The sequence below is a fragment of the Zeus faber genome, assembly GCF_960531495.2.
Source record: "Zeus faber genome assembly, chromosome: 13".
In the NCBI taxonomy this organism is placed as follows: domain Eukaryota; kingdom Metazoa; phylum Chordata; class Actinopteri; order Zeiformes; family Zeidae; genus Zeus; species Zeus faber.
The window spans coordinates 31,345,060-31,370,562 of NC_137198.1; the positions used below are offsets into that span (position 1 = coordinate 31,345,060).

At 41.6% G+C, this 25,503-nt stretch overlaps 1 protein-coding gene across 1 annotated transcript in view; it reads left to right on the top strand.

The window, feature by feature from the left end:
* The window catches only part of kiaa1109 (KIAA1109), a 193,542-nt gene that overhangs the window by 100,735 nt on the left and 67,304 nt on the right, over positions 1-25,503 (top strand). Inside the window, 18 exon segments of the mRNA XM_080012365.1 lie at positions 704-942; positions 4,595-4,839; positions 5,690-5,795; positions 5,932-6,029; positions 7,742-7,930; positions 8,398-8,566; positions 11,868-12,079; positions 13,071-13,154; positions 14,185-14,383; positions 15,800-15,863; positions 15,987-16,209; positions 16,960-17,136; positions 19,043-19,173; positions 19,322-19,445; positions 21,037-21,149; positions 21,649-21,739; positions 22,037-22,096; positions 25,108-25,373. Coding sequence (XP_079868491.1) covers positions 704-942; positions 4,595-4,839; positions 5,690-5,795; positions 5,932-6,029; positions 7,742-7,930; positions 8,398-8,566; positions 11,868-12,079; positions 13,071-13,154; positions 14,185-14,383; positions 15,800-15,863; positions 15,987-16,209; positions 16,960-17,136; positions 19,043-19,173; positions 19,322-19,445; positions 21,037-21,149; positions 21,649-21,739; positions 22,037-22,096; positions 25,108-25,373 — 2,790 coding nt within the window.

The window sequence follows — 25,503 nt, forward strand, 5'->3', positions numbered from 1 at the left end:
AGACCAAGAGGGGCCAGAGGATCTGTGGAAAGATGCCATGCCGGTATATCCAGGCTTTGAACTTGCCTGGAAGGCCTGACTTGTCCAATCACGCTTCCAGTTCTTGGTTGGTCGCTCGGATGGCTGCCGTGTCCCTCAGGCTGCTGTTAAACACTTTTCCCAGGCTCCTCACTGGTTTCTTGCTGATCGACGGTATTTGGGTACTGCCAACACTGAAGTGGTACTTGTCAACGCTCTTGCCCTTCTTTAACACCAGGGATCTGGATTTCACTGGCTTGAAGCTCATGCAAGCCCAAGTGATCAGTTCCTCCAGACCCTTCAGGATCCACCTGCTCCCCAGGACAGATGTAGTTGTCACGGTAAGGTCATCCATGAAGGCCCTGATGGGAGGTTGTCAGACACCGGACTTGGTGAGTGGTCCTCTACACTCAACCTCAGCCGACTTCACCAGCATATTCATGGCGAGCGCAAAGAGGATCACTGAAATTGTGCATCCAGTGATGATCCCCTCCTCGAGTTGCTCAGGCTTCGAGGAAGACCCACCCACTTCCTTAATATAACCTTTTAATATATCTATTAAGAAAATATATTACAGTTTGATTATTACATTTTTAACCAAGTTTGAATAATAGTTTTAATTCTGCTACATCCTTTTTGCGTTTTGGAATTATGCCAAGTTTGACCCGCCTATTATTCACTGCAGTGCCCCCCCACCAAACAGGGAAGATACCCCCACCCCGCAGCCCTCAGAAAAGGCATCAAGCATCAATCAAACCCCTGTGGAGGCTAACGAGTTCCCCCAGCTTCCGGAAGGCCTAGAAAAGAAGCCCATCGTACTCAAGTTCAGCGCTATGATGGATGGCATCACAATAGGCGCTGCTTTGCTGCCCTCCCTGAAGGCAGAGTATAAGATGGGTCGCATGAAGAGCCATGGCATGACAGGTGTGTGTGTGTGTGTGTGTGTGTGTGTGTGTGTGTGTGTGTGTGTGTGTGTGTGTGTGTGTGTGTGTGTGTGTGTGTGTGTGACCCACCGCATCAAAACCCGCTATCTCAGCCTTTCGAAAATAGCCAGGAACAGCCAAATAAGTTGGAAAAAACCTTTCTAGAAGGAAAATTGTTCCTTTGTGTTTTTTTATCTCTCAACGTATTTTCAAAACCGAGTTTTATTTATAAGAAGTAGAAACAATTAAAACTGTGGAGTTAAATATTCCCGTTAGATTGCGTGGGGAAACACAGTTCACTTACCGGGACACTGAATAGTGCTGAACAACGCCGATCGATCGTTTACTTTAAAGCGACAGTCCAGGTGAAGATCATTCCTTCATATTCCATGTGATGTGAAGTCACAATGTGAAACCGTTTTGATAAGAGTTCAACCTTTAAATCGTACTACTTTTACGCACACACACACAGAGACATCATTGTGGAGGGGGCGTATACCACCATAGAAGTCATGCTGACGTCACTTCTGTAAACAAGCTGAGTGTCCGGTTTCACTTATCTGTGAAAACTTTTGTGGTCCGTGATGTTATGTATTACGAGAAGCGGGTGGAGGAAGATCTAAATCATATTGCGGTGTAATCAGGTGCATATCAGTGGAAGTAGCGCGTACTGGACTTCATTTTCTGCGACGATAGTCAGTTCTCCGACAGCAACGCTGAATCTGATACCGGCGTTATCCCAGACTTGGAGAACATTTCAAACAGCGGATTTCAACCTGAATGTGGCGATGAAACGGAATATTTTCTAGAACCCCTGGAGGAGACCGACGATATGCCCATTTTTGGAAGATGTTGACGTGATGAAGTCCGTTGAGGTTGGTGTTGCAGATTATGCTAATATACAGAGACTCATTTTATTGATAGACTCACAGTCACAGTCAATCACAGTTTGCCACACCCTTGTCATTGCTTTAAAAATATTTGCTTGATTCGCACAAGTGACACCTAATTTTGAAGCTCTGATTCTCCACTTTCAAATGACTTGAAAAAAAAGTCATACGGCACAAAAACTCCCTAATATCTGTGGTGGGTCACACACATATACACTACTCACAAAAAGTTAGGGATATTTGGCTTTCGGGTGAAATTCCAGGATGAACCTAAAATGGTGAACAGGTGAACGGGTGAACTTAATTTGACCTTCTCTAAACTTTTGATGCAAATGTCCAACTGTTCAATGTTTCAGTACTTTTTGCACAACTTGCTGTTCTCTAACAAGGAGCTGAACAGCAAAATTCACAACAGGTGTTTGATCCATGAATCGACCAATACATTTCCTGGTTCAATTAGAATTGGTTTTTAAACAGTCCTCTTCATCATGGTGTTCACATTTTGACATCATGAGACCAAGCCGACACCGAACAACTGATCAACAGTACCTCGCCATAGCGAGGCTTCAAACAGGATGTTCTCAGAGGGAAGTGGCCACTGAGTGTCACAGAGTGTCATCAGCAGGTTGCAACATAGATACAGAGACACTGGAAGAGTCACAGAAAGGCTTAGAAGTGGACGTCCTTTGGCCACATCCCACACTGATGACCGCTTCATTGTGAACAGTGCCCTGCGGAACCGCATGATGAATGCCACTCAACTCCAGGCACATTTAAGGGAGGTGAGAGGCACCCAAGTGTCACGTCAGACCATTCAAAACCGTTTACATCAGCGTGGTCTGTGTGCTACCAGACCACACCACCAGGCACAGGCATCATCGTCTTGCATGGGCCAGGGAGCATTTACGCTGGACGAGGGACAGTGGGCCTCAGTGCTGTTCTCTGATGAAAGTTGATTCACGTGGAGCAGAAATGATGGCCGCCAACGATGTTGGAGACCTCAAGGAGAGCGCTATGCATCTGCCACTGTTGTCACTAGACGAGCCTTTGGAGGTGGTTGTGTTACAGTGTGGGCAGGTGTGTCTAGTCAATACAGAACTGCCCTACACTTTGTGAATGGTACAGTGACAAGCCTATTCTACCTGAATAACATAATTAATCCAGTCATTGTGCCCCTGCATGAACAACTCAGGCATAATTTGATCTTCATGGACGACAATGCTCCAGCTCATCGAGGTCGCATCATTAGGGAACAGCTGCTGGAGACCGGGGTACCTCGAATGTAGTGGCCTGCACTTTCTCCAGACCTGAATCCCATAGAAAACCTATGGGATCAGCTGAGTTGCTGTGTAGAGGCTCGTAACTCTGTACCCCAGAACCTCAATGACCTGAGGGCCGCCCTTCAAGAAGAGTGGGGGGCCATGCCTCAGCAGACAATAAGTCGACTTGTGAACAGCATGAGACGTCGTTGTCAAGCTGTAATTGATGCTCAAGGGCACATGACAAGTTATTGAGACATTGACATTTTTTGTTGTGGTATACCCACCACTGTTGTTGGCTTTTGTTTCAATAAATTGTTTGAGATGAGGAAATCACCATTGCATGCTTCTGCTTAAGTGCCCTACTTTTATGATATAATATGATGCATAGCGCTCTCCTTGACGTCTCCAACATCATTGGCGCCATAATTTCTGTTCAACGTGAATCGACTTTCATCAGAGAACTGAACCGAGGCCCACTGGTCCCTCGCCCAGCGTAAATGCTCCCTGGCCCATGCAAGACAATGATGGCTGTGCCTGGTGGTGTGGTCAGGTACCCTTGCAGGTCGTCTAGCACGCAGACCACGCTGATGTAAACGGTTTCGAATGGTCTGACGTAACACTTGGGTGCCTCTCAACTCCCTTAAATGTGCCTGGAGTTGAGTGGCATTCATCATCTGGTTCCGCAGGGCACTGTTCACAATGAAGCGGTCATCAGTGTGGGATGTGGCCAAAGGACGTCCTCTTCTATGTCTTTCTGTGACTCTTCCAGTCTCTCTGTATCTCTGTTGGAACCTGCTGATGACACTCTGTGACACTCTAAGCTCAGTGGCCACTTCCCTCTGAGAACATCCTGTTTGAAGCTTCGCAATGGCGAGGTTCTGTTAATCAATTGCTAGGTGTCGTCTTGGTCTCATGATGTCAAAATGTGAACAGCATGATGAAGAGGACTGTTTAAATACCAATTCTAATTGAACCAGGAAATGTATTGGTCGATTCATGGATCAAACACCTGTTGTGAATTTTGCCGTTCAGCTCCTTGTGAGAGAACAGAAAGTTGTGCAAAAAGTACTGAAACATTGAACAGTTGGAGTTTGAACAGTACATTCAAAAGTTTAGAGAAGGTCAATATTTATATATATTTATATAATATTTATATTTATTTATATAATAATGTTATAATATTATATTTATTTATATTTATATAATGTGTGTGTGTGTGTGTGTGTGTGTGTGTGTGTGTGTGTGTGTGTGTGTGTATGTATGTATATATCTATGTGTATGTATATGTATGTGTATGTATGTATACATATGTACTGTATATGTATGTATATGTATGTATATATGTGTGTGTATATATATATATACGTGTATGTGTGTATATATGTATGTATGTATGTATGTGGATTTTCAACTTTGAAAAAAAAAGACTTGACGGTCCTTGAATTTAATTTTGTAATGCCAAAATGAACCCTATATAAAACTGATAACTCTGCTGTTTTAGGGGCACAGACAAGCTTCACCTTTGAATTGCCGAACCACAAGCTGTGCTTCCAGTCCAAGGTGTCCCCCGTGGACGTGACTGCCATGCCACCGTCAGCCAGCCTCAACCTGCCGCCTGTCACCATGTCAGGAGAGTACATCATGGAGGACCATGATGGTCACTCAGACCAGGGCTGGGCCCCTGATGACTTCCCCACCAAGCAAGGCAACTACCTCCAAGGCAACTACTTGCGTTGCGTTGCAGAGGTAAGGGCAAACGGTGGAATTGCTCAATTTTTTACACTGTTGGTTTTCCCTACTAGCTCAAAGTAAACTGTGCAGACTACTGTGTGTAATGTTTGCACCGAAAAATGTCAGCCAGTTTTCAGTGCCCTTGTCTTGTTAATGTGTGCGTTTTGGGGGACCTGAAGACCTGGGTCCTATCATATTACATATTACATCAGAGTAGACCAATGAGATGACAACAAAAGTCACTGATATTCAATTGATTAACTTTAAAATTATAATTAACTTTTTCTGCAGCTGTGCTCGGAACTTAGTGATGATTCAGGGGGCTGGATTCACTCCGGCACTGCATTCTGCCAAAATAAACCATTTTGACAGAATAAAATAATTCCTTTGAGAATGCCATTCATAACTCAGAGCAACCTACTTTTCTGACTGGGGTTCACTGTTTATCAAAAGTCCTCCTTTGCTCACCATGCATAAAACCAACTGAATCAAATGGACTCTTTTTACTGAGTGACTCGTAAAGAACTGTGTCTAAAAAAACAGTTGACACTTTCATCACTTGTGGAACTTGCATACTACAAACAACAACTGGAGCAGATGCTCTGTTGTAGTGACAAGATGATAGATACGCACAATTTGCCATTTGTCAGGTGATAGGCTTGACAAAAACAAAATTGCTGCTTTGGTCGTTGGTGCGCCCGTGCATCTTGATTTTGGTCGCGTATGCGCTCCAGTTCTGTGCACCCCTGCATATGTGTTTGTAAATTTTTCTATTGCTCACCACAAATAGTTTCTTCTCATCTCAGAATCTTTCTTTGTTTTCTTTGGCTGCTGGCTGGCATTGACTGTTACCCCTGATTTACAGATTGGCTCTTTTGAGCATAACCTCACCACGGATCTCCTGAACCACTTGGTTTTCCTCCAGAAGGTGTTCATGAAAGAGGTCAACGAGGTCATCCAGAAGGTGTCAGGTATTAATCACTCTGCATCTACACTTTCACAGGTAAACCCCTCACCCCTACACATATATGGTTGTAGGGAGTGTGAAATGTGGAAGGAAAAAACAAAATAGAGTTGACCGTGTCTGTGTGGTGTGTGTGCATGCAGGTGGAGAACAACCTATCCCTCTGTGGAATGAGCATGACATCTCGACGGATGCGGACAAGCCGAAAATCCTGCTGTATTCACTCAGCCTCATGTTCAAGGTACCCTGTTGAGCAGTGAGATTATCACTTGGTGTCTGAATTTCAAGAGGAGATTATTTTATTTGTGCACACAGAGAAGTACAGGACTGGCAGGCAATCTATTACATTGGGTCTTTTCTTTTTCTTTTGGTTGTTCCGGAGATGAAAACAAACAATTTACAAATGTTATGTTCTTTTTAAGGCAAGACAGACCGCATATCGCCATGAATGCTTTCAGCTTTAATGAGTTTGAAGAAAGTTGGATTTTAAAAGTTCAACATATTTGTTGTATTAACTCCATTTATCTATTGATAGGGCCTTAGACAAAAACATTGGACGTTTTTGGAAAGATGATCCTCAAAGCTTATTGAGCAAAGTTTGTTTAACTGTCCAATGCCTTTGGGCCATTTTCAAGATAGTCTGGTTCTCTTTTACTTTTCTTTTTTTTATGTCAGCATGCTGGGCATACAACACAGAGTATTTGCATGCCATTGCATTGAGGACAGAGTTAGTGTGCAAGTAGAGTGTGTGCAAAACTTCTCAACCTGCAGTGTCACTTTTTATTCATTCTTTAATCATCAAGAACGTCTTGCAACAATTCTGCCCTGTGAACGACCTGTGGAATGACAAGAGCACAGCTTTTTGTTACAGAGAAACGCCACCAATCCCCCTCTCTGGAGAACAATCTTACCATGTTTTGGTCTTTAAACAACTAATCACTACTCCAAGAGGGGGAGGATCACCATGGGTGAGACAAATATACATAGAACCAAATAACATGTACGTGGAAAAACATTACATAGGAACGTCGGATGACAACATGTATCGATAAATCAGAGTTAATTAAATGCAGGAACACTGGAACAGCAATTTGGCACACTGCCTCTTCCTGTCATAGTTATGGCAGTAAATGAGGGAGGAAAAGAGAAGGATGATACCAGGAGGGTGTTGGAGGTGTCTTCAAAGTAGGTTCTGCTTGTGTGGGTGTACGGGACTTGTCCCAATTGGTTCAGGTGTAGGTGTAGGTGAAGTCGGTATTATATTGTACCGCCTCCAAGCAGCCAAAAAGGCCCCAAGCCACCTATGAGTTCTGTGGCTGTATAGGCACCCCACGACCGCAGGATGCCCCAAGCACCCTGCCCTGCAGCCACAGAAGACCCCCCCAGAGAAGCCGGACCCCTGCGGAGCAACACCCACGCCCGGCCCGAGGGGCATAAACCAGTCCCAGAGACCGTGAGGGGACCCTGCACCCCTGATGCACAACCCACCCCCACGTGCAGGCACAAGACGCAGCTGCAGGCGCAGAACCTAGGCCGTAGAAGCCAGGAATGGACTGCAGGCCTGGATCTAGGTCTCGCAAAACAGATCGACACCCTGCCCTAACCGCTCACCCCGCACGCGAACTGGCCTCCGCAAGGACGAGGCCTGCCCACCACTACCGGCCAGACGCCCAATTCAGCCGCAAGCGCTGAGCTTCCACAACATATCAGAGTGTGCCCAGCGCAGGTCACCTGGATGTCAGCCCCCCCACTGACACCTGCAGACAGCCAGATATGTGGGCCCTCCACCACCCGGAGTACTAGCAGAGGCCGGCAGCCACCTCCCACACCCCAACCAACACCCACGACAGCAAGCAGCCTCCAAGGGGCCCTGCAATGCACCCGGCAGCAGCCTCGACTTTCAAGAAAGTGTGGTTCTCTAAAGGTTTTTCTAAAGTATTTATTCATCCATAGGGAATCCAGATGACTGCTACCACCCCATCCATGCGGGCCGTGCGCTTTGAGACGGGGCTTATTGAACTAGAGCTGTCCAACAGGATCCAGTGCAAGGCTCAACCTGGAGGAAGCAGCAGCTACCTCAAGCTGTTTGGCAAATGCCAGGTTGACCTTAACTTGGCCCTTGGACAGATTGTGAAGCATCAGGTAACCACTGAATTACCACAAAAAGGCTATGCAGTCATGCTTTAGCACGTGAAACAAAAAAAACGGATGGCTTCTCAGACATACATTATCATCATATAGCTGCGGCACTTCTTCTCAGCACGTGGGTTGATGACACTGTGTAGAAACTTTTACAGGCGTCTTACCCTAATGCACTGTGGGATACGCTCACCAGCGTAGTGTGCAGTGGTTGCATACTACGATATTTCACTATTACATCCTGGTTCTTTTCGCATACTGTGATTTAAGACACAAATTTTGGCATACTAAACAAGATGCAGTATACCCTTTCGGACACAGTGCATGCATATTGTCAAATGCTTAGCCCAGGATATTAATCAGGACTTACTAAGTTCAACTAACTTGGCTCCAAAACACAGACAACTCTGTTTAGCAAGTCTCATGTGACACATCATGGAAATCTAAACACCACAACTCCTTACCTCCAGGTATATGAGGAGGCAGGCTCTGACTTTCATCAGGTGGCGTACTTCCGCACACGGATCGGCCTGAGGAACGCACTGCAGGAGGAGATCAGCGGCTCATCCGACAAGGAGGCTGTCCTCATCACGCTCAACAGGCCCATTGTGTTCGCTCAGCCTGTGGCATTCGACAGAGGTATGATGAACACCAGTGAAACTCACCATCATCACCATCATCAAGCTGCTTATTAACTTGAACTTAAACCGAGCGAGAAAATTTGTCACAATGCAACAACATAGCGAATGGTATGCCCTACCAAAAAAAATCACCTAAGCTATTTGCCGTTATCAATGTGAAATTGAATATATTCAAATTCCTCTCTTCAAGTTTTCCATTGTGGTTTCATTGTGGTGACATCACAGGATTTTGCCGCTAGGGTTAGCCTTTGCATGTAGATGGCATGAAACAAGAGACTATAGTGACTACAGGCAGGGAGAAGTGGCTGCCCATTACAACAGTCATTATTAATAGACAGCAGTAGTTTTACAGAAATAACTGTCCATTTATTGATGTAGAATCGTGTCCTGTGAGCAGTGGGGCCATTCTCATGAGAACCACCCTAAAACATGTCCAAATGAATTGATGCACATATTCACAGAGAATGTGAAATAATCCATTGAAATTAAAAAGTCGAATATCCAATAATCAGAATTTTAGGCCTTAAATATGATTTTGACTGGTCTTAAAAATGTATTAGATTAGGATTGGGAGTGAAAAGGATGGACAGGATTAAGAATGAGTACATTAGAGAGACAGCTCAGATTGGACAGTTAAAAAAAAGTGAGAGAGGCGAGATTTAGATGGTTTGGACACATGTGTAGGAGAGATGAGCTGCCAGGCAAGAAGAAAAGAGGAAGGCCAAAGAGAAGGTTTATGGATGTGGTGAGGGAGATGCCGGCGTTGGTGTAAAGGACGAAGATGCGCAGAAAATAAGGTATTGGAGGCAGGTGATCCGCTGTGGCGTCCCTAACGGGAGCAGCCGAAAGAAGATTATGAAGTTAACGTTTCTTTTATAGAGTTTCATTAACTTCAACTATGTAATGATCACGCTGTAGCAAAACTACAAAACGAAACCAACATGGAACTAATGGCCATTAATGCAAACTGTGCGGCCCGCTCAGAATTTATCGGAGCACACCCAGCTCCTATGTCATGATGTGGTGTATGGGCTAATGTGCCCCCCTCCCCCAGCAAAAAAATCTCTACTTTTAGAAGTAATACGTTAAAATTGTTTCTGTTAACATTACTTTCATCAAATATGGGGTAGTGCAAGTTCAACAAGATCTTGCTCGAGAACAGCGCATTTAGTCTTTGGTTGAAGCCTGTTGAAAATATCAAATTTGAGTCCCGCTGCACCTTGTGCAAGAAAACGCTTCAATTAGGAACTTAAGGTATGAAGGCTTTATTTATGTATTTATTTATTTATTTACCAGGGACAGTGCACATTAACACAGTGCACACTTCCCAAACGACATTAGAGTCGTATGAGAAGTCAGAAAATCAAAGCCGCAAGTAAAAATACGCCAGCAAACACCCACTAAGCACTCACAAATTTAACTCCTTCAACTCCTGTACTTTACACACACTAGCTAAACATCAGTCATATAAAGAAACAAAAACCATGTTCCCTGATTCTGACATTGCTGAAACCTTCAAGTGTGGAAAGGACAAGACATCTTATGTTACACGATTTGGTTTGGCAGATTTCATTGAGAGACCTCTCTCATCTCAAAAGTTAAAGGCCAGTTCGTGCTGATGTTCGAAGGTCCAAATCAAAATGAAATCCAAGCAGTTGGACCTACACGTACATTTATGGGAAGGCAAGCAGGTACAGTCAAGGTACCTGGGGTCCCATTTTATGGGGAATGCGACAGCCCAGGACTTACTGAAGCATGTCAAAGTAAGTAAATGTTTTTATTTTATATTTTTATTAGCAAGCGTTATGTAATTTTTTATGTCACATTCTTCTTCTTCTTCTTCTTCTTTCGGCTGTTTAATATATATTTTATGTGGCATATATCTATATTATGTGGCATATTAAAGGGATAGTTCCCCCATTTTAAAATTTAGATATTCTTTCTTATCCCCACAGTGGTATGTATGACAGTAATGGTGTGTGACTCGCACAGTTTTAGCTGTGCTCGGTGGTTATTTTGCAAGAAATCTCGCTGGGAGGATAGTTATCTGAGCACAGATAGAACCATGTGAGTAGGATACCATTATTACTGTCGTACATACCAATTTGGTAGTCATGTTCAGTTGAATGTGAATAAATGTATTTGCTTTGCAAGTAATTCTGGGAAGGATTTTCCTTCATATCCTTCGTACATTATTTGCCAGTATGGGCATGAAATAGGTCTTAAATTGCATTCATAATGCTCTTAAAAAGTCTTAAAATTAACTTATGGAAACCTGCAGAAAACCTGTACTATATGGCACACATTATTTCAGTGTTTTTGTCTGTGCTTATCTTATCAAAGAAATGTATTACCGTAACCCATCCGGGCAAAAATACATTGTTTCAGTAATGTACCCTACATTATCGTTACAATGTAGTATTTCATAGTTTCTTATGAAATATTATTTTTATTAGTTTTAAATGTGACAATAAAAAGAGTAGTGAGGGAATGTATTGATGGAGTAGACCTTTTTGCACTGTCATTGTGTGTTCCCCCATTTTAGACAAAGTTAAGCTGAAGTGCATTCATTACTGTAACAGCCATCTTTGATTGTCTGGACCTGTTACGGTAATCCAGATGGTTTTGGTTGGTTGGTTTGGTTTTGATAAGAAAAGCACAGAAAAAACACTAAAATAATGTCATTGTTAAAAACAGTGGGCCATATAGTAGGCATTTTGTACTTTAATATTTCAATTAATTATTTCACATTCTCTTTGAATAATATACACAATTTATTTTGGAAATGTTTTATGGTGGTTTCATGAGAAGAGGGATCCAAACAACTCACTTTTCGGCGTATGTCGCTTCTTTCACGTCAATTTGGGATTGTGAATTGTCCAGAACTGAAGAGGTTTTTTGGTGGGGCGGGCATTCAATTCACAAGCGGAATCATTCTCTGGTATTACATGAGAAGATGCGGGCATGGCTCACCGGTTGAAAGCCTTCAAAAGCAGGAAGTGAAGTATATTTCTGGGGATGTATATACGGCAACTTCAGGTAGCGCTCTCTTTTTTCACCATACATGTGTTTGCATCCCTGTGAGAATGACTTCATGGCCAGTGTTTAATAAACTAATTTCATTTACGTTTTATAGGCATGTCATTTCCAAATGTGTTCTCTATTCTCAAGTTTGGGCTACTCACAGCTGTTGTACATTTTGATGCAGCCTTTGATGTGATACTTAATTTACTTGTATGAAAATACCGCATTGTATGGGATACTGTTGATAGTAGTCCAAACTACATTTCATCTTGCAGCTGTTCTATTCTGGCTCAACTACAAGGTAGCATATGACAATTGGAATGAACAGCGTTTGGCCCTCAACAAGGATATCCACGTAGCTACTAAGGAAGTAGTGGACAAGCTGCCGGGGATCCAGCAGACCTCAGCCCAGGCCTTCAGCACTCTCTTTCTACAACTGACTGTGAATGACCTGGGCATCTGCCTGCCCATCACCAACACAACCCAGGTAGACAAATGTAGCTTTGCTCTCCACGCTGTCTCAGAATATTTTGCAATACATAAATCTTTTTCAATGCGGTTGTCGTGATCACTAATGTAAATAAGTAAATCATCACAAAGTCTCACATAGAGTTTAGACAATCATGTAGAACTGTAGCTTGACCAATAGCAAAGTGGCTTTTGCTCCGCTGACCTCTCTATTAGATACCTTAACCTAAACCTAACCCTTACCATTCCACTAACCCTAACCCTTTGTGTCAAAGCATCCTAGATAATAAATGGTTCCAGAACATAATACTGTAGGCTTTGCAGTGAGCCCTGAGTCAGGAAGTAAATTGTATTACTGTTTCCATATCTGTGATTTGCTATTTATAGTTTGCAGGCTAACTAGCTTGCTAATTGATCAATTGATTGATATGATTGATTAATCAAACAATTGACACAATAATTGGTTAACTAGTTGGTAAAAGTGTTGATTAACGGTGTAATTAATTAATCAAGCAATCAGCCAATTTATTTATTCATTTGTTTGTTTGTTTGTTTGTTTGTTTGTTTTGTACTGTCAGTTCCTGGTGTGACAGATGGAAGCACTAGGACACACCAGTGCTCTTTATTCAAATAACACAACACTGTTTGACAACAGAGCACAACCTCGCTGCTTTACTCTTGAAAAACGTACTGCTCTGCCGCAGCTTCTTCCTGTGTTTTAATGCCCCTTAAAACAAATATCACCTTTTCATTTCATCTCCTTTTTGCCTACATCTGTTCTAGCATAAGAGTGCTGGATTTTTATTTTGAACTTTCTTCACAAGTTCCAGACGATCTTTACATGTCATCATTAAGTTCTACTTGTGTGTTTTGAAGAACAGTTCTCCTTAATAAAAAATGATTAATTCAGCTGAAATGTTAGAATTGCACTGAGCTCTTTTCTTGCTTTCATATGATAATCTTGACTTAAGCAAGATACATTGGTTGACATGCAATACTTATTTCCATAGAGAGGGCAAATGCCATTTGCCGAAGGGCTACGCTTTGAAGAAGGTGCAAGAGGATCGCTAGGCCAGCCTAAATATACAAGAAAAGTAACCAGCTATTTATTTTCTGATTATGTTCTGATTGCTTGTGTGGACCCTTTGTCTTGTACCACAATTGTTTCACAATTCTGTATCACTGCAGTTTACAACTCATAGCAACTCAGTGGTTGATTGAGGTGGAAAGAGAAAGATCATTAAAAATATCTATAATAATAAATAAGAGTATTTGGCATCTGCTGCATTTGGACAAAACCATTGTGAAGTTGTTATCAAATTGTTCAATTTTGAATCGCAAAATGTTTATTAGTAATAAAGAACACACCTTAAAACAAGTTTGAGTGTGACAAAGCTAAGAAACCCAGAGTACCAGAGCTAAATGACACTGATGTATTTCGTTTATGTAAAAGCTTTAAACTAATTATTTACATGACCCGATTATTGCCCCCAGCCAGGCTATTAGTGTGCATGTAAACACGCTCATTATAGGGCAGGTACTGTACATTTGTTGGCTGTGATGACGTATAGTATGATTGCTGGAGGTGCTAGCAGTTGCAACTAGTGCAACAGAGACAAAACTTCCCAAATTCCAATCAAACAATGCAGATATCCCAACAATTTCAGCATTTTAAGTACAACCATGTTAACCCAAACCTCTGTGATCCAAACGTATCAATCCTTGTTCTTTCTTGTTTTTCTTGTTCAGATTTTGTATGTGACGTATCTGAACATATTCAATTTATGTTTGTGGATCATAGTGTGAGCAAATACTGTTAGAGATAGGTGTTTCTGGCTGAGTTTAAATCAAGACTTTGACTGATTTAGAAGTAGTTTTTATTTTTTTATATATATTCATGTTCTTGTCAACTGAGCATTTCAGAAGGCCTTCATTCTTTCCCATAAGGGTCTGATAAAAGTAGTTATTCTGTGATTGACTACACAATTTATTGTCTGTAATCATGCCGATGTTTAAGTGTACATATTATAACATTCAAGCCTTTTTTACCAATTTCTGGATTACCCAAACTATCCTAATTTTCCTCTCCGCTTCCCCACATGTCCCATGTCTTGACTATCCCAGGCCAACCACAGCGTAGACTTTGACACAGGTTCAGCACTGGTGCTGACTATTGAAAGCACGCTGATCACAGCCTGCTCCTCTGAGTCACTGGTGAGCAAGGGTCACTTCAAGAACTTCTGCATTCGCTTCGCTGAGGGCTTTGAGACTTCCTGGGACGACTGGAAGCCAGAGATCCGCGGTGACTTGGTCATGAATGCCTGTGAGTGGCCTGAATGTTAAGACATGAAAAGCTGTTCACTCATTTTGTGATGTACCTTTAACCTGTGCGTGACACAACCAGCATCACTAATAAAAACCCCTAAACTTGAACATACAGTGTGCTATTATCCCCTGCCATGCTGACAGTGGTTCTTGCGGGCTAGCAAACAGACATTGGAGGTTGGAACCTATCCCAGCTTCCACATAAACAAAATACCTCAATCTGTTAGTGATATGGAAGTCCCATATTTTGATATAAATTCATAGACTCACTTTTATCAGTAGCTTCTTTTATCAATGGGTGTAAAGAATGTAGATTATAATTTTTTTCTGTTCTCCATGGACATCCATTGTTTTTAAAAATCGGATCTCAAAAGCAAACTTAAATAGAAGGCATGTCCCACATTGCAACCTGTATATCAACCAGTATGTCAGCAAACAACTCCGTTGTTCAGGGCAGACTTATCATTTATGAATTAATAGACTACTTCCCGTTAAGGTGGCTTCCAGATAGCTGGCTAGATTTTTTTACATCTTAGTGGCATAAGTTTGACCAATACAATAGATTCTTATTAACAATGTGATTAGACCAATTTAATCGTTTATTACTAGGGATCCTCTTTTGAATTCAAAAGGTTAATAATTAAATGTTCAAAAAGTATAAAAGCAGTATTGAAAAAAGATTTTGATATTCCTGCGTGGGATGTTGTGATCTGCTTCATATGAGTCAGACGTTTTCAGTTTCCAAAAGCAATGGGGGTGAATAGAGAGAGGAAAATCTCTTCTTTACACTGCTACCATGGTACGGACCAAGCTACTAGTAAAATTGAGAGGTGGTATAATGACATTACCACCAAGTACAGTAACTTAAATGAGGAATTATTCATGCCTGGAATCTCTGGAAACGGGAATCTTTGTGTTCCCGAAAAGAGTGACACGACTGTTAAGTTTGTCAATTTTGCACATGACGAAATGAGTGCTCGAATTTCGTTGTTGTATTTCGGGTGCTAGCTTTCCATTTTCTTTTATGAAACAAACGTAGTGAGGGTAAGAGTATGAGAAGCAAGCAGTTTCGTGAAATCTTTTGAGCAATCTGCCTTGTTCAGTACTACAACCCAGCCTCATGGTTCCTGTTGCCCCGAAAAAAGTACCAAGTCACCTCGTGGCACTTTCTTTGGCCGTTGGGAACTATCCAAGCAGAACCAATTTTGGAACTGAAGTTACTTCGGTGGGAAAAAAAAAGCCTAAATCCCAGGAACTAAGTTGCTAAAATGCTCCCTGTGGTGGAAAATCCCCTTAATTTTTGAGAAAAGGATCCTATACAGTCAAATATATAATGCTTCCATATTTCCTAATTTCATTGTATTCTGCATTGCAGTAGAATACCCCTTTAATCTTGCATATGCTCCACTCATAGGTGTCGTCCCTGATGGGACATATGAAGTATGTTCTAGGACTACAGTGCAACCCTCTGCAGGCAAGTTCAGGTCAAGTCTGTTCAGCTCACAAATACATTTCTTTATCCATGTTGGGTCTTTGTGCATGCGTTGAATGGATGAATTTTATTTTTCATGTGGTTTTCAATCATCTTCTGAAACAGAAAGCAGCTGTGCTGGTACCTGGACGCTGAACGTGTTGTGGAAAATGTGCGGCATTGATGTCCATATGGACCCCAACATCGGTAAACGCCTCAACGCCCTTGGCAACACGCTAACCTCCCTGACGGGTGAGGAGGATGTGGAAGATATCGCTGACCTGAATTCGGTGAACATGGCCGATCTCTCCGATGAGGACGAGACAGACACCTTGTCACCCACTATCCACATGGTAAGCAACACATGTGCGAGAGAGAGAGAGACACACACAGAGAAATGTGTGTCTGTCCCTATATATTTTCAGGTCGTCTTTTGGTTGGACCAGGACTGCATCACATTGGCACTTTTTTTTTCTAAATCGAATCAAAGTTTTTTCAGTTTTAGGCTGGCGTATTCACCTATGCGTTTTCGTCTCGTTTGTCGAAGTTATTTGTTATTTATTCACCGGAGATGGCCTGAGGCTGGACTGAGTGTCTACTGTTAAAAAAGAACAACGACAAAAAGCACTGACAATTTATTTTTCTAAACTGAACTACACTTGACCTATTATAGTGTTCATACTAGGCTTAGAGGATCAAGAACACTTGAGTACATTATATATATATATAAAAAAACAGCGTATTAAACTTTTGACAATCAAGAATATGGGACAGTTTTGTTTTTTAAAAACGGAAGTGACCCCATCATTTGTCGTGAGGATTGAGATCAGGCTGAGACTTTACCGGATATAACGGGGCAATACAAACTATCGATATCGCCACCCCACCTCACTCTTCTCTGCCATGGTTTCTGGTGATGGGGGGGCCTAGCGACCCATTAGTTTAAACAAAAGATAGACGTCCCATAACATTGTGAGCAAATGTTCCATGAACACTGGAACTGAACCCATACTAAGTATTGCATTTAAACAAATTCTAAACTTCCTGCTCCCGCTTGTCCAATTTTCTGCCAATACATCTACCTGTCCTTGCCATTGTTTCAGACTCCAGAGGGCACCTTCAGCCCCAGGCTGACATTGCGGAAGAGACTGGTAAATCACATACTGGGCTTGAGCCCCAGGCCACAGAGTGTTTCTGTTCCAGCTGACGACTTTTCCTGCGCAACACCTTGCCTCCAAGCAGGCCGTGCCAGGTCCCTGAGACCCCTTTCTTGGGGCTGCGTATGTAGCCATTCACAGTATTTACTATTTGTTGCCTCAAAATCACGCACAAGGTGTTCCTGGTGTTAACATGAAAATCACCATCTGTTAAGGTGTGGTGGTTGTTGATTCTCGATGATATGCTGATATGTATCAAATTTGAGCATTGTGTTGCTTAGCCTTTGATTCTACTGACCCCAACAGATTAATGGTGGGCTTCATGTTGAAAGAAGTCTTGCTTTGCCGACTCTCATTCCAAACCTCCAAAAAGCGTCTGTGATTGTGATTGTGATTATCCTCCACATTAAAACTAGGCTTTAAATTGCTTGCATACAGTTCAGATATTTGAGGATGGTGGTGGTGTTTTATTTAAAACTCTAAATAATATATATGCTTTTGATCTACCTGGTGTGTGGGTTAGAGTTAAAGGGCTAGTTGCACTTGGCATTTACTATTAGGAAATGTAGGTTTGTGCGTCTTCATGGGATAAATTAAGTTAATTGGGTTCATTTGCAAAAACAGATATATTTTATCCATCTTTATCCATTTGAATATTTTTTTATAAATGTTGTATATTGAGCTGGGTTGCATTAATTAGGTAAAAATAATAATAATAATAACTAAAGGAAATTAATTTTAAAAAGCTCTTGGTTGGCATGGTTGACGTGTTTTACAACAGTTCTAGGCACACATTTGTGAATGAGGCCCAATGTGAGCTCTGGTTGTTTACTCCGCTAAGGCCCTGTGATCGAGAGTTTGAGCGAAAGTTAACTTTCCAGGAGCACAATTGGCGCAAGTGCCACTATCTCTAGTTGCGTGGCTTAAACACCATGTGCTGATTGGCTTTCTGATAAGAAAACATAAACTAGTTATTGTAGCATGATGAGGACCTATAATTAATATTTATAAATAGAATTTTAGAATAAGAATTGGAAAATTTTAATTCAGTTTATCGCTGCATGGCGGCGTTAGTCCGATAGTCCTTACTCTTTTTTCTCCGTTCAGTAATTCTCACACAGAATATCAGATAAATACCTTCATAGTAAAACACAGAGCGCCTCTGTCTTGTCTATTTTTATTTCACTGAAACTCTGCATCCAGATTCATGGAATTATTACTTAAAAAAGTAACAGCGGCAGTAAGATTCGGTTTCACTATGATGGTTAAATTTTGCAATTGATACGCGGTTCACATACATGCCAAACCATTGGGGGGCGACCCATACGGATCATGGATCAACTACATTCCGTTACACCACTAATCTCCTGTGAAAATGACCCACAGTCACCGAACCAGCCATTTGCTAATTCCTGCTGTTCCACAGCAGCGGGAATCCAGGAAACACAGGAGAGATGAATGACTCTACTCCTATTGTCCTTTTTGGCACCATCTGATAATTGCCTTGCTCTTTGATGCCTGTTGTCTTACTGTTCTTGTAGTGTCACTGGGTTCAGATGAATATCAGCATTGTCAATATGCAATGTTGGCTTTTACCACAAAATGGATTGAGAGTTGTCGATTTGGTGAGTTGAGGCATGACATGCAATAGTCTGCTCCCTTTTGTTAAAAATGGCCTTCATCTGTTTTTGCAAATGCACTTTTTAAAGGGCTTCACAAATTCACATATCACCCCAAAAGATAGTCGCGTTTTTGGATCTGTTTTTTTTTTTCTAGTTTGATTTTACTGTGCAACCAACCCTTTAACACACGCTCCTTTTGATGAAAATCTGGTTTTATATTTTCGTGATAATATTACAAATGATTACTAACCTTGGGAAATGGCCGATTACATTCTTATTCACAGCAACAGGCCCACGGGGGAGCTGCTGCAGGAAACTATAGTTCGTCATTTTTAATGTGATTTTACGTGTGACTCGTTTAACATATTTTTCTGGCTTGTGTGATATTTCCGTGATGACAACAAAAGGAGCCCCTCGACTCCAGGAGGCAGATGTCGATGGGAAACCAGGTGACAGACGCACGGGGGCGGAAATTCAACAAGAGGCTGGTGGATATCCGAGAACTCAACGAGCAGGCCAAAGTCATTGATGACCTCAAGTAAGAGCTACTCCTTTAAAAGCACGGAAAAAGTGACTTATTTTGAACATAATAAAAAGAAAAAATAATTGAGATGATGTGATGTTTTTAGTATTCTTTTGGTTGAAGCATCACAGAATGAAATACTACTGTGTTTCATCGACCTCAGAAAACTGGGGGCAAGTGAAGGCACCATAAACCAGGAGATCCAGCGCTATCAGCAGCTGGAGTCAGTCGCAGTCAACGACATACGGAGAGATGTGAGAAAGAAACTTCGCCGCTCAAGCATGAGGGTAAGTTCACACACCACACAAATTCCATTCCTGTTTGGACATAATGCTACTGATGGAATACCGCTCCTCTGGCTTAAAGTTACATTTTATTAAATTTCAGGGTTAGGGTTAGGGGATGTCTTTAAGGCTCTAAGCCCTCCCCATATTTTTGAGAAAAAGATTAAAAAATTATTTTTAAGTAAAGTACACTTGTACTTTCTGAAAGTCGCAGCGACTCATGGTGACAAACACCGGGGAAATACACTTCCCTCTTGCGGTAAAAACACACCCAAGTTGCCCTATTGGATAAACTCGCTGTTCGCTTGTTTATTCAAAGTTTATTATTATAACAGTCCACAGCAAACATGCAAGTTTCCGATAGGGCCAATTGCTTTCAAGGGAAGCTCTGCCCCTGGCTCACTGTTAGCTGTTTATTAATATTACACGTGTCTAGTGTCCAAATTGCACCAAATTCGGCACTGCACGTACTTGGGTCCCCAGCCATACATCCGCCGTGTGAAGTTGATCGGATGAACGGTTGTCGAGATAATCAAAGGACATACGTACAGAGATTCCTTCCTTTATAGTTAGATACAATGTATATAGCTACCTTGAAACAGATTTATTTGGTGAAAAAGCATGAAAAAAAGACACGCAGGGTCTTAGTAATGTCAGGGGCTGGAGGGTCTAATTCCAAGCTCTGCATATCAGCCTATTACAGTGTCGTGTGTTGCATAAATCACATTAATTACAGAATGACACGCCCCCCGATCTGTAACACATTGGGGCTAAAACATTTTCGCCCCCTAATTTGAATACATTCACCCCATTGGTTGAATAAATAAAGCGGCACACAAAAGCGGAATGCTACAGATTGATGAAAAGTTTGGCTCTAAATCAGTGAGTCGAGCATTTTGACTCAGTTCATTCACCATGTGTCTGGCTGCAGTTTGAGTGACTCCCGACTCATGAGTCGTTCATTTTGATTCGTTTGCAATGAAGAAATCATTTGCAAGTGGATCACTATGCTGAACGCTGGAAAAAAAAGTTGACGAGAGGTGGCTGAATTGAGAATGAAGTGGCTAGCATTTGTATCAATATGAACAAGGTTTGTTGTTGTTGTTTTTTTTGTTTGTTTTTTTCCCCAAAATCAAACCGGGCATTTGGGTCATACTATGTGCACTTGGATGTGGAATCCTGGGATAGTGTGTTTTAGAGGGTCACAGCTGCAACATGAAGGGACTCTGAAATGTGATTCTGAGTGTGAGAGTTATTGGCATATATTAGACTATAATTTAGCTCTCCCATCCGATATCATCACCAGCCGCCGCTGATTAAATTATATAATTTCGCTGAACCTTTTGTCCAATGTGGCTAGCATTAGAGCACTGTTTATACAAACCTTTCCTCTCAACCAAACCAGAATTTTCGCCCCATCCTAGATGAGGTTAAAGACCACTTGGATTGGGAAAATATAGAGGACTCATTTCGCCACAGGGATTAAATTAGTGCATCTTACTCTTATTGTATCTTTCCTTCTAAATAATCAAGGTCATATCCTGGCTTTACCAGCTTGAAATTTGTGTCCGACATTGTGTTTTCTCTGTTCTAGGCGGCCTCACTTAAAGATAAGTGGGGTCTGGGCTACAAGCCAAGCTACAACCGCTCCAAAAGCATTTCAGCAGCAACAGGAAGGCCCCCTCTCAAGAAAATGGACCGGCAAAGGTACAACCGGTTACAACCGTATATTTGGGACGATTGCAAGTATAACACATGTGTTTTGAATACTGTTTTGTTTAAAAAAAAAAAAACAATAACCCTATTGCCCTAGTCAGTTTGCTATACTTAATTCTGTCTGGCTTGAGTTGGGGATTTTTACAAGATTTCACTGTTTAATCCTGTTTAGTCTGGTTATTTTTACACATTTCAAGGCCACCATTTCTTACATATTTTAAGTTTATCGATAGTACTCACTGTTGTTACACTGATTCCACAGACTTTTTTTTGATAAAGGACAAGTGAAAATTTGCAAGTTCTTATTAAAAACTGTAATTGGCTACAAAATGACTAACTGGTGCGCCAACTGACCATAAAATCCTAGTTTTTCCGGGGAGGCCCCAGAAATAAAAGTGGGGGGAGCAGGCAGGACTTGAATATGACTGGAGGTGGTGTGTTTGTCACAGTGCATTCTCTGAAAGAGATGTGTTAACCACTCTGAAACCAGTTCCAGAATAGTGGATGTGGATGACTTGCCCAATATCCGAGTGGATGCGTCTTCCCCTGGCCCCAGAGTCACCTTCAACATCCAGGACACGGTAATCCAGACTTAAAACCAACAAAGAAAATTCAGTTATCTTAAAAGATTAAAGGATTTGCATCCTGTTATGTAGATGACCATCTCATCCTTCATGTATGTGTTTTCACTGTCAACCATTGGCTTTTTTTGTACAGGTAAGCTATTAAGATACATTTTTAAGATATGCTGTCTACATTTCAGTGTACTTATCGATTATAGGGCTGTTTATGGAGAACAAATTTTCAAAGGTATTTTTTCCTCCCCTTTGTTCAAGCTTCTTTTGAGCTTTTTTTATGTCTCTTTTGTTTAATTAAAGATTAGTAATGAAGCTGTGGACTCCACAAGCACGCCTGTCAGTCCAGGAGAGGTATTCAAGGTATATTGAATAAAAGCTTAAAACCTAACCAATTACAAATGCAAGTGTGCTGCCAATATCTTGTCTCTATTCTTCTTTCTTCTTAAAGTCGATTTGGTGCAATATGCAGCAGCCAAGATAGTTTAACACCTCTTTAAATCTCTTTTGTTTTTCTTGAATTACTAGTGATGGGACAATAGTTTAAAAAAACGCAATATTTCACGATGTAAAAATGTGAATATATGAAAAAAAATATATAGCCACCCCAAACTATAATACAGCAGTTCTTCAGCTACAAATCCAGTTAAATGCTTTGGGATACGACGGCACCAGGTTGTTTACAGGTTTGTAAACAATGTTTCAAGGTTTGCCTTCATGATAGTTTGCCAGGTATGAACTCCAATGCGTTGCATCAGAATTCAGCTGATAATCACTTCGCCCAGTGGCGAGATAATGTTGTTTTACTCATCATAATGATGAGCAGCGGTGGGAAGTAAGTACAAGTAAGTACATTTTTGGAGTGTATATACTTCGGTAACTTGTACTTAAGTATATGCAGTTTCGCAGACTTTAGATTTCTACTCAAACAGTATTAATGTTATTGTCCGCTTAGATGTGGGGAAAAAATATATTTTCATCAAACTTTTGTAAAATGTTGAACCACACCAATCGGGCAAAACATGGTGACACACGTGTGACATCACATCAATGAATGTGAACCATTTATTGGGTATCGTGTTGTTAATCCATGTCGTATTTGTGTATAGAAGTTCTTTGATAAAATGTTTGTTTTATTTTATTTGACTTTACCATATAGCAGTTTATTCCTATGGTGATATAATACCTCTGGTCACAAGTCGACAAGTCCATCGTCCTACAACTAGTAGTTACTGTGGACAATCTGATGGTACTGCTGAATCTGTATTTAATTCAAATATCAATTTCCTCAATCTTTAGTTATTCAATGGTGTCCGGCAGCTTTGCATGGTCCCCCATATAGAGTACCTTGGATTCGAGCGCTAGTCAAAAAATTACATTTAATGCAGTTTGACTGAAATCCAATGAACAGAGGCCTAACTCATCATTAGCATAACAACCTAAAAACTTGCCACCTGATGCCAACAGCCAAATACCGATTTTTAACTAAATTGTTTTAAACTGAACATTCCATGTAGAATAGGGGTATGTATGTCCAACAGAAGAAAAGATCTATGACGGAAGAAATATCTCTATGCAATCAACTGTTAGTCAAATCTATTCGACTTCTAATGGTCTGGAGATTATTGTTTCATTCACTAACCTTAGTTAAATCTAAATGAAATACTGTGACTTCTCTCTGTTATTGAAGATATTTCTATTGAAAGACATATGACGCCCATAACCTAACCTCAAGTCTAAAGGACTCTCAGCTTTCACTAACTCCATTTTCCAAGCCAGCCTTGCTTCTTGCCTCGGTTATCCTACTGTTTATTTTCCTTCAGCTCTCATCGCAGATTTTATTTTAAACCTAGTAGAAGTGCTTGGGTGATTTGCTGGTGGTGTCTGATCCTTCATTCCAGCTAGCTACTTGAAGGTGTCACTCTTCTGTCTTACCCTGTCTCTCACGCCGCACTGTTTCTGTCTCCTGGTTGTTTGTTATCCTGGGCACGTTTGCATCTTCATCGCATCGCAGAAGAGTTTCTCATACATCAAGAGACATTTGGAAAGTTGTAATTTACACTGCCAGCAATGAGGCCAGCGTTAATGAGGCTTTGGATTAAGTTCATTATTGTTTTCATTATTCTTATTGTATCGTTTAATCATCAATTAAAATGATACCAGTACATTTTCTCGAAACTAAACTGAAATTTGCACATTTATTTATTATATATACTATATTCTATATATAAAATAATTTAAACTATTTTCTCCTTGATTTGTGGAAAATGTCTGACGGCGCAGAACTGAATCCACTAGAAGGGTAATTGTAGTTAAGTGATCAGATGTGTTTTTATTGACTGATAGCAACAAGGTCATGAGGAACTACCAGCCCTCACCTAATCTGTTGATGGCACTGGGAGTGGCGATGTTGACCTGTGTATCTGGAGAACGTACAGGGGGATGCCCAAGTAACTGCTGGCGCAGATGTCTTTCAGCAGCACGCCATTCCAGGCTGCCCATGATGTGGCGACACTTCTGATAGTGGTCCCTAACGGCAGCAGGAGGAGGACAGCCGTTAGTCTTGTACACCTGGTATATTGCATCCACAATCCAATGAGACAGTCTCTTCTTAGACAGTTCAGAACACTTCTTACACCCACCATAACAAACAAATAATTGGTCTGTCTGGCCGTCATGCCAACATAAGCTCCAAGTGCTCCAACTGGACAAGATAGTCTTGCCTGCTTACATCCTGTGGTGGGTTAAAAGCAGCCAACAGAATGACTTGCTCTATGTGGAAGGGGGAGAGCCTCTTCAAGAGGAATGATGGGTTGGGCCACAGGGTAACTCCACACCTGTCTGAGTTCCAACAGACACAGGTTTTGGCTGATGACACTGCTAAAAGAAAAGCCTTGTTGGCTGACAGCTACTTTAACTCGGCACCTTCGAGTGGCCCAAAGGGAGGTAGCGAGAGGGCCTCTAGGGCACCCTCATCACTCTCGTAGGCTGCAAGTGTCGTGCTCCTTTTAGAAACCTTGTGACCAAACCATGTGGCCCTACTGGTTGTTCACCTTAACACGCCATGAAAAGATTGCCGCTGCATAGACCTTTACGGTGGAGGGTGACCTCTTACCTTCCAGCAGGGACTGCAGGAAGTGTAGTATTATGGTAACCAAACAACGCGCACGAGCATTCTCAGATTGAGGATCAGGGGAAACCCGTCGTCTTCCTCCTTTGGAAATAAACGGAATAAAATCCATCAAGCTCTGCGGGTCGACCGACAGCCTTCATGGCGCCTTTCCTGATGGAAATCTCGTGGCTTTTTTCTCAAGGCCGTCATGGTTTTTTGTAAGCCTAACATTGACCCTTTGTTTTTTTTGTTTTTCCTGAAGTTCCCAGAGGAGACTGAGACAGACCTGCTGTCCATAAGCTCTGAAGAGCAACCCCATCCTCATCACCTTCATCATCACTCTCACCCATCTGCTAGCGAGAGCCATTACACAGTGTTTAGTGCGCCTGCGACCCCCGCTGTCTTTTCACCCACGCTTCCCTTCCAGCCCAGCGACACGCAGCGAGGTGACCTCTCGTCCTCCTCCTCCGAGGACTCAGACAAAGACGACGAGATAGAACGGGAGAGGCCTCCCAGCTACCAACCTGTGTGGGTTTTTTTAATTTATACATTTTTTCAACCCAATGAATTTCCAAAACTTATTGAAAATGTAAAATGTTTTTTTTTTCTTTGGCAAGACAAGATTTCACACACAGCAATAATTTGTTATACAATTCAT